This window comes from Dermacentor variabilis, chromosome 9 (assembly GCF_050947875.1).
Source record: "Dermacentor variabilis isolate Ectoservices chromosome 9, ASM5094787v1, whole genome shotgun sequence".
NCBI classification, from domain to species: Eukaryota; Metazoa; Arthropoda; class Arachnida; order Ixodida; family Ixodidae; genus Dermacentor; species Dermacentor variabilis.
Window position 1 is genome coordinate 24,188,617 of NC_134576.1, and position 18,397 is coordinate 24,207,013.

Sequence of the window (18,397 nt, forward strand, 5' to 3'; positions counted from 1 at the left end):
GAGTATGGTAGCGCGATTCAAAGACGGGACAAGAGAAGTGCTGGGTGTGTCCCTTTGTGTCTTCTCTTGTCCCGTCTTTGAATCGCGCTACCATACACCCCTTAAAGCATGTGCCGTGAGGTAATTTATTAAAAAGGTAATTGGTGTAATTATGATTATTCAGTTAAGCATTTTGATATTTCGTACAAGTAATGGCCACATCAGTGGTTAGAATTGTATCTCCCACAGGAATATTTTTTTTAATTTGGTGCAGCTAAAAAAAACATGGTATGTACACCCCGCTCACTGTAGGAACTGATCCCAGGCCGCAAATCATATTGCAGTATGGTGGCTATCCGGCCATTGTTTCAGGAGGAGGAGGAGGAATAAACTTTTATTGTAGAACCAGCACTTTATGATGGCCGGGCCTAAGCCTCCCACGAAGGGACGTCGAGGGCTTGCCTCGCCGCCGCCTCGCGGGCGTGCTGGGTCGCCCAGGTTTGGTCGTCGAGGGCGGAGCTCCGCAGAGCCTCATGCAACCTCGACGAGAGAGTCGTGGTGTTAGTCTGGGTGTACTGTGCTGGGCACTCCCATAGCATATGCGGAAGCGTAGCCGGGTGAATTCCACAGCACCGGCAGTTGGGGGTAGTGTAGACGTCCGGAAATATAAGGTGGAGGCGGGCGGGTGAAGGGTACGTGTTTGTTTGTAGTAGACGCAGGGTGGTAGCCTGCCCCCGCCTCACCCAAAGTTCAGCCATTGTTTCAATATAAGTCCGAATTGTATTTGTTATGTAACGCTTCGTCACTCGCTTTTCCAAAATTTATTTATATTTTACCACCTCGATAAAGCTATGTGTGACTTGCTTTGAGATCGTTCGATAATTTGAAGCCCTTGCACGCCGGACCACACCACTTGCTTCGTTGGATGCTGAATTTAATCACAGAGTATTCGAGGCCCCTGTTGGAAGCGCTACTATGGTCAGATATCCAGGTAACGGAACAATGGATTCAGGAATCAACCGTCTACTTGTTTCAGGAGCATGCAGTGGACAGACATTAACATTAACTACAGTAAAAACTTCTTTGCCGACTTTAACTATAAAGAAAGTTATATCGGTGCCCCGAGAACGCTTTTAACAAAAGATAATTGTTTGAGACTTGTATTTACAATGGAGCTGACAGTTGCTTAGGCCCTGGTTCTACGTCATTGCAATAAGAAAAGAGAGGGAAAAAGCAAGGATGATGGAAAATAAAAAAAATGAAGGAGCATGTGCCCGCCACATCTGCTGCATGCGAACGAGGTCATCCGAAAGTCGTGGCGTTACTTCGTATTCCTGTTGATGCGACTGCTGGTTCGCAGGGAGTGTTCGTCTTCTTGTATTATTGCAGATGGAAAAAATATGACCTCTTTCAAATAAAACTATTCTTCTCACTGTTCATTATAGTCACTCAATGTCTCCTATTCAACACACTGGGACCCATCCTTTCGAACTATTAAAACTGCTGCGTTCAAACTGCCGCTTAATGCTTCTTGTAGCAAACAATCTCCTGATGGGGAAAACATTGTCATCTTGCGTTGCAAGAATAACCTCACTGTATGAACAAAATGGGGTAGGCGGTATTAGGGACGCCGCTGCATTGTGGTGTACGGGAAACGTCCCGCGTGCCTTGAACAGATTAAAAAGCCTGGCTCAAATTATAGGCTTATTAGATGAAAAAGTTGGCGATAAGTCTTGAGGTGAGATTCCGCTAGGGCTACACCGCATACAAATAAATTTTCTTTATGCTTGTAATAGGTTAACCTTGCTATCTTCTCGGTGCCGTGTCTCTATCCTGTTTCGCATGTTCTGAGGCAGGGGGCGCTTTCGCTGCTTTGCGCATGCGTGAGTTTTTCTGTTTACGTTGCATGATTACCGATAAACTCGCTCATCTCGATCTCCGATCGCGCTGCGGAAAGCAGTGTGTTTATATTGTGCGTGCGCACAACGGGCATGCCAGCAGTGGAAGGCAGTACGCCAGCCTTGCTCCACCTCTATACGAGAGCCTCCTATGCTCACCGAGCGTCCGAAGCTGTCTACTAGTGTCGCGATTCAGTCTTGGTTGTTCCATCGTCATTCCAGTTCTTTCCATGCCGCCGTCATCACACCTTCTACTTTGACTGAGGGACCTAAGTTGTCTAATAGCATGGGCCATTCGGTCAACATAGTGGGCCAACACAATGTTGTCGCGACCGTTACATTGTCGTCATTCTAGCTTTGCGATTCGACTCTGGTCATGCCGTCGTCTTCACGCCATCGTCGTAACGCAGTCAGCAGGAATTCTTTGTTCATATCGCCATCGTGATGCCGTCCTGGTCGATCCATCATCGTCACTCCCGCGTCGTCATCCGACTCTGGTCATAGCGTCGTCGTCGCGTCATCGTCGTCATGCTGTCTTTGTGACACAGTGGTCGTCACGCCATTGTCGTGATACCCTCGTCGTCATCCCACTGTCCTCGTACCGTTCCGATGTCATCGTCATCAGTCCGTCGCCGTCATACATTCGTCGTCATGCATTCGTTGACATACTGTCGTCGTAAGGCTGTCGGGGCTGTTCCGTCTACGTCATTCTAAGTTTGTCGTCCAAATCTCGTCACGCCGTCCTGGTCACCCTGTCGTCGTTATACAGCACTCGGCATATTATTACCGTCATGCTTTCGTCCTTACGCGGTCATTTTATCGTTGTCATCGCATTATCAAAATCAATATTTATTATTATATGTTCATCATATTATAGGACTAGAAGGAAGTCCCATACTTAGACTGTATCGGGACCTTCCACGTAAACAGTAACTCATACTCGTGATGCCGTCGTCGTCATGCTGTCTTCGTCGTTCCATCGGCGTCATTGCTTCTTCGTCATTCCATCGTAATCGAGCTATCGTCATTGAATTGGGATTACGCCGCCGTACCATGCCGTCGATCGTCATCATTGCGTCACCGGCAAACAGTCGCCAGCTGGCATGCGTCCGTTGTCACATCGTTGTCGTCATGCCGTCGGGGTCATGCAATCGTCGTCATTCCAGTTTCGTTATCCGGTTCTTATCGCACCATCGCCGTCACGATATCGTCCTGATACATTCGTCGTCATCCCTACGCCTTCGTGCCGTCGTCGTGACGCTGTTGTCGTTATCCCATCTTCATCTCATTGTCACCCTGCTTTATTAATCATACTGACTATGTCGTTCTATCGACGTACTTTCTTCGCCATTCCAACGCCGTCACAGCATTCATGCTAATGGGTAACCTTGGCAAGGGTGTGCCACAGCAAATTGGGCAGATACCGGCGACAGTGCATGCAGGCTGATCATTTTTAAGTTTTACGGAGTTCTTAAAAATGCCTGTTTTAGATAGCAATTTTAATCGTTAAGGTGGATTACTCAGAGAGGCGAACATTACTTGCACGAGAACTCGAAACAATTATTCAACTAATCGACAAAAATTAACTAATTTCCTTATTAAGTACTGCACGGCACATATTCCAATTTATGAATTTTAGCCCGTGAGTTGGCAACGCGTATCAACTTGAAATGAATCTTCGTGATGCAATTGGAAGCTCACCGGCTATATTTCCTAAATTGCAATATGTGTCGTTAATTATTAATTGAGAAGTTTAGTCGATTTTTCTTACTAATTCCAATACGTGTTTAAATTTCTCTTGGTAATGACGTCCGCCTCTTCAGGTAATTCAGCTCAAGGATAAAAATTATGCTCTCCTCCAAGGCGATCTTGGGCCTCGACCTCGAGCGCGCCTACGATAACATCAGGCACTCTACCATCCTCGAACGCATCTCCTTGCTCAACCTTGGAGAACACACTTACAACTACATAAGAGACTTTCTATCCACTCGGAAGGCCTTCCTGTCGGTTGGAGACATTCGATCAGAGAAACTCTCCCTCGGCAGCACAGGTATACCGCAAGGTTTTGTAATTTCGCCAATACTGTTTACTCTGGTTATGCTCGGATTAGCACAAGAACTAAAAAAACTCGACGACATTGAACACACCATATACGCCGACGACATTACAATCTGTGCTGCAAAGGGCAGTGACGGCCAAATCGAAACTGCTCTACAAGACGCCACTGACGTCGTAGAAAATTACCTTCAAGGCACGGGACTCCACTGTTCCCTTGAAAAGTCGGAGCTACACCTATACCGCCCCACACTCCGTGGACGCCCCCCACGGGGCTCAACCAATAAACGCCAATACGAGGAATTTGAACTCCATCTGAGGGATGTCAGAGCCATATCCGTAGTCCCTAGCATCCGCGTTCGTGGTATGACCATAGAAGCAAACGGAGCTAACTTTACGGTAATCTCCAAGATCGTTCGACAGACCGCTAATACATCCAGACTGCTGAAACCAGAGACCAACCGACGAGGAAGTATGAAGAAAGAAAGCCTCACCCACCTTGTCCAATCTTTTATCATCTGTCACATTACTTACGTTGCGCCTTTTCTCGACTGGTACAAAGCTGAAAAGACTGAACTGGATATCATAAACAGAAGAGCCTATAAGCATTCCTTAGGACTACCCAACCACACTAGCACGGAACTTCTACTACAATTAGGTATCCACAACAGCCTAGGCGAGTTAATCGAAGCGCAACGTCGATCTCAACGGGAGCGGCTTACCCTTACGGAAACGGGCCGCAGCATTCTAACCAAGCTTGATTTCACCTGCCACCGTCAACATGGAGACAAACGCCCAATACCGTGCGACATTCAGCAATGGTTACACACCGACCCTATTCCCCAAAACATGCGCCCAGACCACAACAAAGAACGCAGGAAGACACGAGCTATCTCCCTCATCAAAGGTTATGCCAACATCGCGGGCGTCATCTTCGTCGACGCAGCTGAATACCAAGATGGACGGCGCTTTGCGGTGTTTACTACAGCAGGAGGCTTGCTCCGACATGCTGCCAGCATCGCTACCCAGAATGCCGAGACGGCCGAGGAAGTGGCCATCGCTCTGGCCACTCTTGACCCAGCCTGTCACACCATACTGAGCGATTCTCGTGCAGCAATCGATAACTACATCAAGGGTCGTATTTCTCAACAATCACTCCGTATCTTACAAGCCCCACATTAGTCTGAAAATCAAATCACCCTTGTGTGGATCCCAGCACACGCCGGCGTTGACCACCTGCACCTACCAACCTCAACGAGGTTACACACTCCGTGCCACACGAGGACTAGTCAACCATGCCGGAGACGGTGCAGGTACACCCGCCGGACGCGACCACCTTACAAGATCCAACGACCTTGTGAAGTCATTTTACCTCGGAAGAAGAACCTTTTCCACCCCCATAGCAAGTCAAACATAGCACAGGCAACCACCCTTCGCCTGTTACAAACCAATACCTACCCCTCCCTCACATGCTATCACATCATATACCCCGACATCTACCCGAGCCAGACGTGCAAGATCTGTAAAACTCAATCAGCAACACTCACCCACATGCTATGGGAGTGCAAACATCAATACCCAGATTTTAATCCCGTGACCCTTTCGTCGAGATGGCACGCCGCCCTGCGCAGCTCCCATCTTGACGACCAACTCTGGGCGACCCAGAAGGCAAGACTTCGACATCCCATCGGGGGAGGCCTAGGCCCAGCCGACTAAATTGCTGGTTCTCATTAAAGTTCACTCTCTCTCTCTCTCTCTCTCTGTCTCTCTCTCTTCCACGGGACACTTTAAAAATTGCATAAAGCTTAAAGTAATCACCTCCTAAAGCCACAGCAACGGAGCTCTCAGAATCAACAGTAAAAATTTAGAAGGAGCGTAATTTAAGCAATTAGTGTTTCGCTCTTAGCTTGAAAGAGAATCGCATTAGCATAAACAGTCATCGTGAGATGGGTTTTGCCGTAATTCTTCTTCCGTAATTGCTGGCTATATCAATCGTCATTCCCTCTAGGTGTGTGACATTGTGCAGTGCTCTCAGCGCTGCGGCAGCGCAAGGTCAATCGTCAGGTCGTTCTTGCGGTTGCTTACTCTGATGTAGGCAGTTTCATTTCACACCAATCCATTCGGCAGCAGCGAAATAGATTGCAGGTGTAGGTGCTTCATGTTGCCATGGGGAACTACAGTAACAGAAATAATGGTGTTGGTCCCATGCCTACGCGTTTGCTTATTTCATTCAATGTGCTGGAGGACGAAGAGGTTCCAGCGTTTCATTTATTTGCCTTACGGCTCACTACCAGCGCGAAGGGGTCGTCAGAAGGTCGCTGGCGTCTTAATGAGTAGATACGGATGCCCTCACTCTCCGGGTAACTGAAAACTGAACCATTTTCGGAACCCGGCCGCCGCTGACGCCGCCGAACCTGGAAGAGGTTTGAGGTTGCGCACGTCCATCGCCGTCGAAGAAAGGAGCATACGTATAGTTCCGCAATACCAGCCAAGATTTAACGCGGTTCTGCCAGATTGATGCCTCCTCGTCAGTGCCGTCCGAGAAATCCATGTCCCTCTCCTCTCGGCCTGGACGCGCTGACAGCGGGCCAAAAAACACTGTTACTCGGCTGTCAAACCACCCAGGCGATGGTATGACATCGGACGATGGTATGACATTTATTCGGGCCTTGCGCGCCCTCCGGGTCCGCGCGCAAGACGGAGCCTGAGGATACCGCAGCCAGGCGTCGGACGATGCCTACGTGTTCCTCTCTGTCGGCTGTGGCCCCCGTGTCCGCCGCCGGCCAATGGTCACTTCGGCTCGTCAGGGTCCCGGCCTCGGCGGGCGCAAGCGCTCTACATGTCGTCTCCATGTCCTGAGGCAGCGCCTTGCGATCGTGCCCCCGTCTGTTTCTCTGTTTGTTCATCTTTCTAGTTTTCTCTGCGGTGGGGTGCACGATGGCACGTGCTGGCCGAGGGACAGGCGGCCACTCTATATTCTGTGTTCTTTGTTCTCTTTGTCGTGGTACGCTGTTAGCGGCCGCCGACGACCATTTGGCAATGCTTTTGTATAACAATTCAGTTCAGATTCTATCGTGTTGTTTAAAGTTATGCTGTATCAAACCCCAGCTTAATCAATGTTCTTTGTTACTTCTGGAGAGCTTCGCCTATAGGGTCTCCCTTGCTTCGCGCGCGGTCTCGCCTTCTGCCATAGCTGGAACCGGATGGGCGAGCGCGCGTAGCGGCGCGTCGACTGGCGGGCCGGGGCAGACGTGGGCGCGGCGCCCTGCACGAAAGGCGGCTCGAACTGCACGAACTGCAGGTCCGGCGCGCGCCATCACAGCGTGCGCGCCCTGGATGTAGCACGGAGATCAGTGCTCATCATAAGTTTACGTCGACTACTTATTTATGATGTGATCACTGTATAGAATACGATTCTGTTACTTCGCCTGTATATCATACAAAAATAAATCACGATTTCGTCTTGTTGTAAAGGGTGTAACTTAAAATCATGATTAGGCCTAGTAACGATGCTACTATATCCTTCCTATTCACGATTTACTTTCCATTTTTGAATACTCCGTCAAAATTCTAATTGTAGCTAACTCAGGAAGGTTGCAACGCATAACTTGTTTTTATCTACGTACACTAACCTAGATTGTAGCAAAGCCCTAAAAGATCACGTTTAATTCAAAAGCACAGCTCGGTCCGCTGCTAGAAAATGGCACTGATAAGTTTGTATTGCGTAGAGCCACACGCTTACCTTTCTGTCATCATTAGTAATGCGGAATTAACACAATTTAAACCGTATAAAAGGCCACTGTAAGTTTCAATGCCCTTCAATTTCACTGTCACTTCGCGCTATTCTCTGCAGTGTTTATAAATCAGCCTCACTTTAATGTCATCCTTGTGCTGAATCTTCAAAGTTTTCTTTTTTATGTTCAGTCGTGATGCTTTGTTGTGGCTCACCAGCTTTTGTTAGTGCACTTTTCATAAATTAACTTGAACTCGCCGATGAGATGCACTAAATCTAGCATCCTACCACACGGGCGCCAAGGGTTAACTTTTGTTCTAAACACCTTTTATGATTTCAATTCAGTGCTGGATACCAACCATGAGTTGTAAAAAAAAATGAGTGTTAAGACGTTGTTTGTCATAAATGCCAATATTTCAGGTGTCACTTCAAATGCTTTTGTAATGTTCTTTTAGTCAGTGTTCGCTTTTAGGCATGGTTCACCGTTGTCACAATGTATTTATTATCTGTCATCTTATTTCAACGTGCGTCAGTGCCCATGCTGACATTAAAAGGTAGGTGGGCTGTATCGCGAAATAATGTAACATTCATAAGAGAGAGAGAGAGAGAGAGAGAGAGAGAGAGAGAAGTGATAAGGGAAAGGAAGGAAGGTAAGCAGGCTGAGTCCAGCAGGCTAGCCTGCACTGGATAATCCCGTGATCGGTATAAAAGAGGCTTCACTAATTAAGCAAGATAAGAATCCACTCCTGTCGAGAACAGTTATCAACCTAATGAATTTTCACGCTTTTTTTTCTTGCGCTTGAATGAATATTGTGCCTTCCGAACAGCTGGAGGCATCATTCATTCGTGTCACAGGATGTCGTTCTCTCCGTTATGTTGGCTCTATTGAAGTGCATACTATATTTTAAGCCACCATTACGTGCGTATTGCACTATTAGTTTTGTCATAGGCTGCACATCATATTTTGCATCGTCACAGAATGATCGCTTTGATGACATGGTCACCAACTTCATGCCGATTACATCGTGTTTCCGCACCACCTTTGGCTACGCCCCAGCCAATGATGCTAAAACCGACATGACCAAATGGTCCACATTTCTAAGCATCTACCGAAATTTCCAAAACGCTTAAAGGTAGCGCTGCTCTTTGTTTTTAACAAAAAGCATCAACAGAAGCCCTCTAACCAAGCACTTAGCCGAATGGTTTGCATTTCCCTTTCCTTTCTGAGAGAATGCAAGGTCAGTAGTTGGTCATGGGGTTTCGAGTGAAATATCCAAATACAGGGTTCCAAATACAGGGTTCCAAATAACAAGCCATCATGTTTTTAGGGCTCCTTGTCATTGTCCGGCAGCCTTCGCTAATCATATGGCCAGCCTCAGGATCGGCATAATTTTTTTATCAAGAACAATTCTAGCGCAGCGCAGCAGCGAAGCTGTCTATGGAAAAAATGTGCCCCCCCCCCCCCGAAATTCTGGCAAAAACAAATCATCACGTGGGTCGATCCTGCTGATAGTGCAAACAGGGTCGAAGCTCAATGGCACATACCTCTGTGGGCTAAAGATGTGTACCGCGCCCTTGAACTACCCTTGTCACACGTGGGACCCAAAGAGGTCCCAGGCACAAGGGTAAGAACAGGTGTTCCTGAAAAAATGTTTTGTACAACTTTTTCAAAAAGTACTGTTAAAGGATTCTCGGCGCCAACCGCTCAAACGTGTAGTGACACTGCTCGCGCGTTCGTCGTCGTCGTCGTCTTCCACATCTGGCTCCGTTGTGCAAAAAACTATCAACTCAGCAATGACTAGCGTCGTCGTCTTGTTAGTTGGCTCCGTTGCTGCTCGCCCTTCCAGCGCAGAATTTCTCTTCTGTCGTCGTATGGGCGTGGGGTATGAGCCATTGCTTAAAATAGTAAGAGACATTCATTGTCTTACGTGACGGACACATTTAATAACAGAGATGATTCGTCACTATTTTCACAGGTTAGGGCAATAAATATGTTCGTACCTTTTTTCAATATTCTGGGTCACCTATGCGTCGTGTGCTAAACAACTTCGCTGGTCATCCACCTTGATAATGTGGAATGACACTGAATGTCTTGCAAATGCCGACGCGCAGATTGATTACGTCTAAAATTCTGCCGCATAGAGAATCTGAGCAAATATGAGCAAATAAATGTATGTATGAGCAAATGTATGAGCAAATAAATGTACCAAGCTGACAGCCAGCACTGCTAGTTAAGCTTCTAATATTCTAGGGTGGTTGCTTGAGCTAGTTGGTAATTCATGATCACAAATAACGTACAGCGCTAAGGACAAGGACTGAGAAGACGACATACGCAGCGCTGTGTATGTCGTCTTCGCAGTCCTTGTGCTTCGCGCTGTACGTTATTTTTGATCTAATATTCTAGTTATAAAGAATTCAAATTTAAACAGACCAGTTCGTATCTGCATTGGTCGACCGGCTGAGGCCAGGGGTAGTTACACCAATCAATTTCAGAGGAAACTCTGAAGGTCTGAACGCAATATATTCTGTGATAAGAAATTGCTGATATGCTCCAAGTGAGAATAAAATGAAAAAGAACGTTGTTGTTCCGGAGTCTGCCAGAATTTTCTCGTTGGTCGAGCTCCTTCTGTTGAATAATCGTTTTCTGGAGAATAAGTAACAGTACGCACTACTGAAGGATTATATTTTTAAGAGTTGAAGTCACTCTTCTTAAATGGATGTATTGACTGTTCTGGGATGACGAGAGGGCGTCCATGTTCCTTTTCACTTGTGAGGAATAAACAAGAACTATTACAAGGAAATTGATTTGAATCTGATAGATTGTTCTTTATTTCAGATACATTTGCAAAGCATGATTTTCTCGTTTTTATACGACGTAAAACTTTCTTGAGGTTATCGACGCTTACAGTGGAACGTGGCTTTGTACCTGGTTCACTTCGGGTCCACGGTGAGAAATAACTGGAAAAAAGGAAAACGGAGAACGTTTAGCATGGCAGCTTTCATAATGGTGTAAGCCAAAGAGGCTAAAATTCCATGGTGATTATTACAGCAAAGCCAGATGGCCAGTACCTGCCATGGCGGGATCAATACGCTTGTTGTTAGCGCGTGCTAACTAGAGGGAATTTCAGTAGCCTACAAACTATGATCCGAAATACACAATCTGACTGTCATAATTAGTTTCACTGTATAAAGCAGCCACGCTATAGCCTATACGATAGCAGTGCAGCAGTACCATAAATATGAATGTCATAGAAAGCGTGGAACTGCACACGAAGCGCTTTACTGGAGACAAGCCACTGACTTCAGAGACAAAACCATCACAGTGTATTATTATTAAGCATGCTATGTTGAGCTGTATGCCGTCCGTGTTTCAATCCACATTGATTTTCGAATGACTGAGTTTATCGCTCTCAGTAGACTGCGCCTACTGTGAGCAAAAATCTAGAGGCACGGAACATAAGGTCGAATGCATGGGATGCATGTATTCGACCTTATGTCATGCATGCAGGTAGAAAACATGCAATTGCAGTTTTTCCAGGTTGGGCGAATGCACCTGAGGACACGTAACAAGAAATCTGTTTCCAGGCAGCAACTGCTGAAAATATATTGTTGTTTACAAACTACAGCAAAAAAACTACGGTGCCGCTCAGAAGCGGCACCTTAGGGGTGATATAGTTTCTTCATTGATAATGCGAGGTCAACCAGTGTTATGAGCGCGTGATGGCGCGCCTTCTATATTTATTTCCACCTGCGGCGACTATATTGTTTGTTGATTGCTTTTGCTTGCAGCGTTTTACATTGCTAAGGAGCGAAACTTTTCCAAAAGTGTATTTTGGTCGAAAAGTTGCTACAGTTGCTTGAAACGCGATAATAAATACGCCAAGAAATGTAACAATGAGCCGTACAGTGTACGCGCCTATTACGTACCTGCACTTGTGACGGGCTCAATCACTGCAGTGTTGGTCACTTCGGTCGTAGTGTGAATCGGTACTGGCTCTGGAACCGGAACTGGGTAGGGCTGCGGGACAGGTTGGTCGACTGGGAATGGCTGCGGCACTGCCTGCGGAACTGGGTATGGCACCGGTCGTGGGACGGGATATGGAGCAGGAACCAGACGCTGGCGCACTACGCCGACGTAGACGGCATCATTCAGGGGAAGGCCAGAGGTGGGTTCGGTGATGACGCGGAGGTCGCCGGGGAACTTCCTGGTGGCGCCTGGTCCACCGAAGAATCCGGGGTAGCCACCGAATGGGCTTCCGAGACCGCTGAACGGGCTTCCGAGCCCTCCGAGTGGGCTAAGGCTTCCCAATGGGCTCAGACTTCCGAGGGGGCTAAGGCCTCCGAGGGGGCTAAGGCTTCCGAATGGGCTAAGACTTCCTAGGGGGCTAAGGCCACTGAGGGGGCTCAGGCTTCCGAAGGGGCTAAGACTTCCTAGGGGGCTAAGGCCACTGAGGGGGCTCAGGCGTCCGAGGGGGCTAAGGCTTCCGAATGGGCTAAGACTTCCTAGGGGGCTAAGGCCACTGAGGGGACTCAGGCGTCCGAGGGGGCTAAGACTTCCGAAGGGGCTAAGGCTTCCTAGGGGGCTAAGGCCACTGAGGGGGCTCAGGCGTCCGAGGGGGCTAAGGCTTCCGAGGGGGCTAAGGCCTCCGAGGGGGCTAAGGCCTCCGAGGGGGCTACCAACTCCTCCCAGTAGTCCACCAAGAACGCCGTAGCGGGATCCGAGGACGCTAGTGCCATACAAACCAGAGCCAAGGAGGCCAGAAGATGCATAGCCCAGCCCGTTCAAGCCAAGCAGCCCAGAGCTTCCCAAGCTGCTGCTGTAGAATCCAGAGCCGAGGAGACCACCCCCGTATAGACCAGAGCCGAAGGCTCCACCGTACAGGCCAGCACCGCCGAAGCCAGCGCCGTAGAGGCCAGACTGGTAAAAGCCAGGGTAGAAGGCTTCAGCGTGGATGCCTGCAATGAGGGAACATATTGCGAAGCGTTATAACTCACCGTATTGTAGAGAACCATCAGCAAAAAAAATATGCACGTGTTACTGAGCCTGATGAAAATCTCAAAACAAATTTTACTGGCACTGTAAACACGCAGTACAATGTTGATGTTGCTACTTTCGCTGGGCCAACAACAGATGCCTGAACATTACTTTGAGGTCGGGGGTGCTTCATGCAAGGTTTTGTTGTACAAGTAAAAAAGTGAGAATTGTTGAAAAAATAATGTGTTTATGCTTAAAAATGCGAAATCCCTGGTGTACTTGTGGCGCCTTATGAAAAATTTCTGTATTGATAGGGCTATATGGTATGGCGACATTTTAACAATACAACAGCAGGTGTAACACTCAAGCTGAGGGTAGCGCATTTTCACAACCTCCTCTATCAGATTTGGATTGCTTTTCATTTTTTTCACTGTTTCTGTACATAATTCCGCAGCCGTTAAACTATATTCATAGCAGTCGTAGTGATCAGAACTAGTAGCCACACGGGAAGAGCTCCGTACGCACCGATATTGCTGTTTACAATTAGTGCTTCTTTTCTTAATCGCTGACATGCTTGCTGGAAGCGTTACTTGCGATAAGCATGTTTGATGTAATTATCAAGGGTTCACGTTATCGCGGTACTTATCAAATTAAACACACGTGTAATACATTAGGCGGGGACTTCTGCACTTCCTGAAAGTCGTGACAGGCTACACTAATGAAAAATGCAGCACCACTCTCAACAGTCTCAGAAAAGCAAACGAGTCATTCAATACACCTGATGTTTAATGTCCTGGCAGCATAACTGATATCACGCAATGCATACTGCATAGTGTTTTGGCGAGTTGTCAGCATCGAAGGAAAATAAAACTGTTGAACGTTTTGAGTTTTACGTGCCAATAACTACGATATGATTTGAGGCAGCCTGTAGTGTAGGGCTCCGGAATAATTTAGTCCACCTGCGATTTTTTAACACGGACCCAATGCACTCTACGCTGGCATTTTGGATTCCGCTCCCATTGAAGTGCGGCCGCCGTGGATCGAATTCTATCCCACGCCCTGAAGTTTTAGCAGCGCGGCGCCAATGCCACTACGCCACCACGGCAGGTTCATAGGAAAATATACCGCAATTTGCATGCGGTTATAATCTATTCGTCTTTTCCTTTTCAGTGTATCTAACAATATCATCGCACAAACAGTAAGAAAGATATTCCGTATATGTGGGTGTGTTGTACTGCTTTAGAATATCGATAACGCCTGTATCTCTCTCGCTCTCTCTCTCTCTCTATGCTGTAGCATGCACTACCTGCGTACCATTCAGTCGATGTTTGCTTGGAACGCACTCTGGCAATTAGGCTCGGCAGGGAATGATTGCACTCTGTCATATGCAGTATACGAACAAACTGTACGTGTCGTAGCCCTTTATATGAAACCAGTTAACAAGACTAGGTCGCAGCTTATAATATTGTGATGAGCCTATGCGTTTTATCCATATGTATTATTTCCTTCACTGGAATATTCTGCAGTTTAGGGTGTGCTGGTTAAGGTCGCTTTACTTAAAATTGGACCACGAAATAATTATTGATAAGTCTGTCAGCAGACAGTCTTAAACCAAGCACTGTACTCGTGATCGCCGCAAAACAATCCTTCGGTCGTCCACAAAGCGTCAGAAAAGATGGACTTAATTTCATCTGCCGAGCTTGACAACACGCTCTTTACAACGTGGCAAATAAACAAAGCTTTGAAAAGTTTGAGTTACTTGAAACAAGGGGCATTCGCGACTTGTTTGTGCCAATTCTGTTCACTGGTGGCAAATAACTAACCACGGCCATTGAACTGAGGGTAATGAACCCCCTAATAACGCAGTGTAGTTCTACTTCATTACAGCGCTCTGAGTAATGCTACGCACGACGACTTTGCTAAATTTACTTTCATATCTGACCGGATGGTTATTTTTATGCAAAAATTCAGCTGCTTTCCTTAAAATAAAATTACATAAATTATTTTTTGTCGACACGAATACTTAATTATTTGCAGTTATGAGTCCTGACTAAATATGCGCAAAGTTTCATCCTATTGCTCTGACTTTACTTTAGTGTAGCCTGCAGTGACTGCTTAAAATTAGGCAACTATGGCACAATATATAAAATTAGGCAACTGTGGCACATATATCGTCAGATCATGACAATTCGTGACCTTAAGGTTTAGGAGAACGTCTAGAGGTGTGGCAAGAACGAACTGAGCAACGTTACCCAGAGAGATGAGGGCGACAGCGACGAAGAGCTTCATGGTTGCTGTGGCGAAGCGACCTCTCACAGTCGTGACTTTCTGCTGCCGCTCGACAGAGGTGGCTTCTCCGAGCCGCAGTCGCGCCTTATGTACCCCAGCGCCAGTGAGGTTGCCCCTGGTCGGGAGCAGCAGGACATCCAGCTAACCACTGCGAGGCATTGTTTCTGTAACAATCCTCAGCAGTGAAGCATGCCCAGCAAAGGAACAAGAAAGACAAATCTCTTGATTTTGATCTCCACAGCTTTTGTACATTCACACGTCGGTGACTCTGCTCAGGCAGGTGGCATGTCAACGTAGGAGATTGTTTGCTATCCCCTTGGCCGTGTTGAACCTATTGTACTGCTTCGAATATTCCCGAGGCAAAAAATATCTCGAGATGCGAAAGAAAGACCAAGATAACCATTCGTTTCTTTCGTAAGCGTCTCTCTTGTATTGCGTCTGGTTCGCATGAAAACTTTTGGCATCGTTTCTCATGGGCAGGTTAATATTGATGACGCAGCTAGTAGAACCTACGAAAGTGCAGATTCACAACAATGGGACATTTCTTGTTTGGTGAATAAAGAGGCAAGAAAACTATAACCTTTTAGTTCACTGAAAAGAGCAAGACAGTGGTTATGTCTGAATAAGCTGATAGCGTCAATATAGTTGTTTGCCAGATTTTCGTACCATATCACTTGACTAGGCAAAACCCAGAAGAATCACTCACTGAGGCAGGTGGTTATTACCGACATGGCTACGTCCACATTAAGCCGTCGGCAAATAATTTGCGAGATTTGCTTGTCGGATTAACCGACGTAACGCTGGCACTGGAATAGAATAACATTTCTTGGGGCACACTTTTATGCCTGGAAATGCACAGAATAGCTAATAACTATTACTGGTACCAGGCACTACGTACTTCAAAGTATTTTGCTGCGTCTGTGAAAAGTTGTCCTTTCTCATTCTAAAGCGTTACCGGAGTATGTGCTGAATTTGATGCTGTTGAGTTCTGCTTGACGGCCACATAACCATAGCAAACCGTAAATTTTTGCTTCACCAAAGGTTAGCCAGATGAAATATTGCTGATTATATAGCACTAAATTCCATGGTATTCCCACATTGGCTCCCTACGGATAACTGTGGAATGACACACAGGTAAAAAGAGACTGCTCCATCACCTGAAGGAACAAAAATTGTTCCTACCGAGGTGCTGTAACAGAAGAAAGTTAATCATTAGTAATCGTGCCTATCCCTATGCGGACTGTGCATGATTGATTGCTCAGTTTAGGATAACGGGGGAATAAAAGTACAGTTATAAATCGAACCAGGAAGAAGGAGAGTGCATGTTTTTTTTCTCGCTCTCTTTCTTTTGTGCGTTTACTCCCATTTAATGATTTCTTCGTGATTAAGCTATTGAGGTATAACAACCTGTTTAATAAAGCTGTTATGCTACCTGTGAAAGCCTCACTTGAAAGTTGGTGCCTAAAATACCTGACTGATTATATTTTTCTGAGAGTGCACTTTTAGCCATTGTAGTTCCTGGTTATTTTCCTTCCGTTTTCTTTTTCTGTCACTTTGTAACCCACCCGCACCAACTATCCTTGATATGGGCAGTAAGAGCAGCAAGACACAATAATATTTTTAATGATGACCAACTGGAGCATGTGGAGCAAATTATCCCAATGACGTTTTGGCGTACTATGGTAATGGCTTCTTTTGTGCACATCGTTGAAAACTGGCGCAGTTGTTGTCATTCTAGAAACACTAAACCATGAGGTATCCGAATGGTGTTGGACTATGCATGTGTTCTCATGTTCAAGGCTATGATCTGACTGCTCTCAAGTCTGCAGGCGCTCCATCAGTTCCTACGACAGCCTGTCACTGCCACTCGATTGGTACATTATTATTACGACAGCATTATTGCCTCCTCCTGTTTCATTCCAATTCTGCTTCATTGTCTTCGATCATATATCTCTCTTCATAAGTAAATTACTTTAAGGCGGTCTCTTTCTTTAGCTCTTCCTCCTATTCATGATTTCTGGCTGTCTATAACCGACTTGGGACACTAGGTGCCACTGTGCATGTGCCCGATATATGTATATATATATATATATATATATATATATATATATATATTGTTGCGGTTAATGTTGAACCGGCTTTATTTCAGGGACGAGATTGATGGTGAAGTCATGATGGCGTCCCGAGGCTGCACCAGCTAACGTCTCCTTTCTGTTCTCCTCGCCCGGCTCACGCCGTAGCAATCCACGGTTGCCAGACGAAGCCCGCTGGGCAAGTCCAAATCACTCGGAAAACGTAGGGTGAAACCGCTTAAGAAGGGCAACATTTACTAACTGGGTCCGGCTAGACCGACGACCAGCCGACGTCTAGCATGCCACCACGTACGTCAAGTCACTCAAGCGATTTTCAATCACGAATGGGCCCGTGTACTGGGGTAAAAACTTCTCGCATAAGCCACGTTTACGTTCCGGAGTCCACAACCACACAAAGTGTCCTTTAGCGTACGAGGCCGACTGGTGTCGGCTGTCGTGGCGCTCTTTGGATCGGTGTTGCGATGCCACAGCACGAAGACGAGCGATACGCCGGGCTTCGGCAAGACAAAGCGTCTTGGCAACAGAGTACTCGCTGTGAAAGTCAAACGGTAGTATAGTGTCAGTGCAGCTTAGCGGTGAACGTGCTTAAAGGAGATAAAAAGGACTGTAATCGGTCGTCTCATGCTTTGCAGTATTATAAGCATAGGTGATGAAGGGGAGTGCGTCATCCCAGTCCTTGGGATCGAAAGATGCGTACATGGCCAGTATGTTAGTTAGAGTTCTGTTCGTACGTTCTACAAGCCCATTTGTCTGAGCGTGATAAGGCGTTCAATGACGGAACTGCGAACTGAAGAGACGAAGCAGCTCTTCTGGGGCGTCCGCAACAAACTGACGACCGCGATCGCTAATGATGACACGGGGGGGACCATGTCGAAGAATAATGAATCGAAGCAAAAACGTTGCAATGGACGCAGCTGTTGAAGATGGTACGGCCGCCGTTTCCGCGTAACGGGTGAGATGGTCGACACATACGATCACCCATTGGTTGTGGTTAGATGATCAGGGAAATGGGCCCAGAAGATCGATACCCACTCGTTCATATGGCAGGCGAGGCGGCGGCAGAGATTGGAGAAGACCTAAAGGAGCGGTCGTAGGGCGCTTGTAGCGTTCACATTGTTAGCAACTGGCGACGTAGTGCTTGACTGTGTCCCGCATCCTGGGCCAGTAAGAACGGTCCTGTGTCCGGTTCAAAGTTCTGATGAATCCTAGATGGCCAGAGGTCACATCGTCGTGCATGGCTCTCAGTATGTACGTTCGCAGACTCTGCGGCACCACCAGAAGGAAGCGTGTGCCTTTAGCGGAATAATTGATCTTGTAAAGCAGGCCGTCACGGACACAAAATCGACCGGTTGCTCCAGGACGCGATGCGGCTACA

The 18,397-nt window shown here is 46.9% G+C and overlaps 1 protein-coding gene across 1 annotated transcript; it reads right to left on the reverse strand.

The window, feature by feature from the left end:
* Positions 1-10,466: 10,466 nt before the first annotated feature.
* Positions 10,467-15,051, reverse strand: LOC142592551 (uncharacterized). The gene is made up of 3 exons (XM_075704062.1): positions 14,893-15,051; positions 11,593-12,621; positions 10,467-10,623 (listed from the first exon to the last, which is right to left on the reverse strand). Exons 1-3 carry the CDS (start codon positions 14,927-14,929, stop codon positions 10,568-10,570), a joined length of 1,122 nt encoding a protein of 373 aa, XP_075560177.1. The 5' UTR covers positions 14,930-15,051; the 3' UTR covers positions 10,467-10,567.
* Between the last annotated feature and the right edge of the window lie 3,346 nt (positions 15,052-18,397).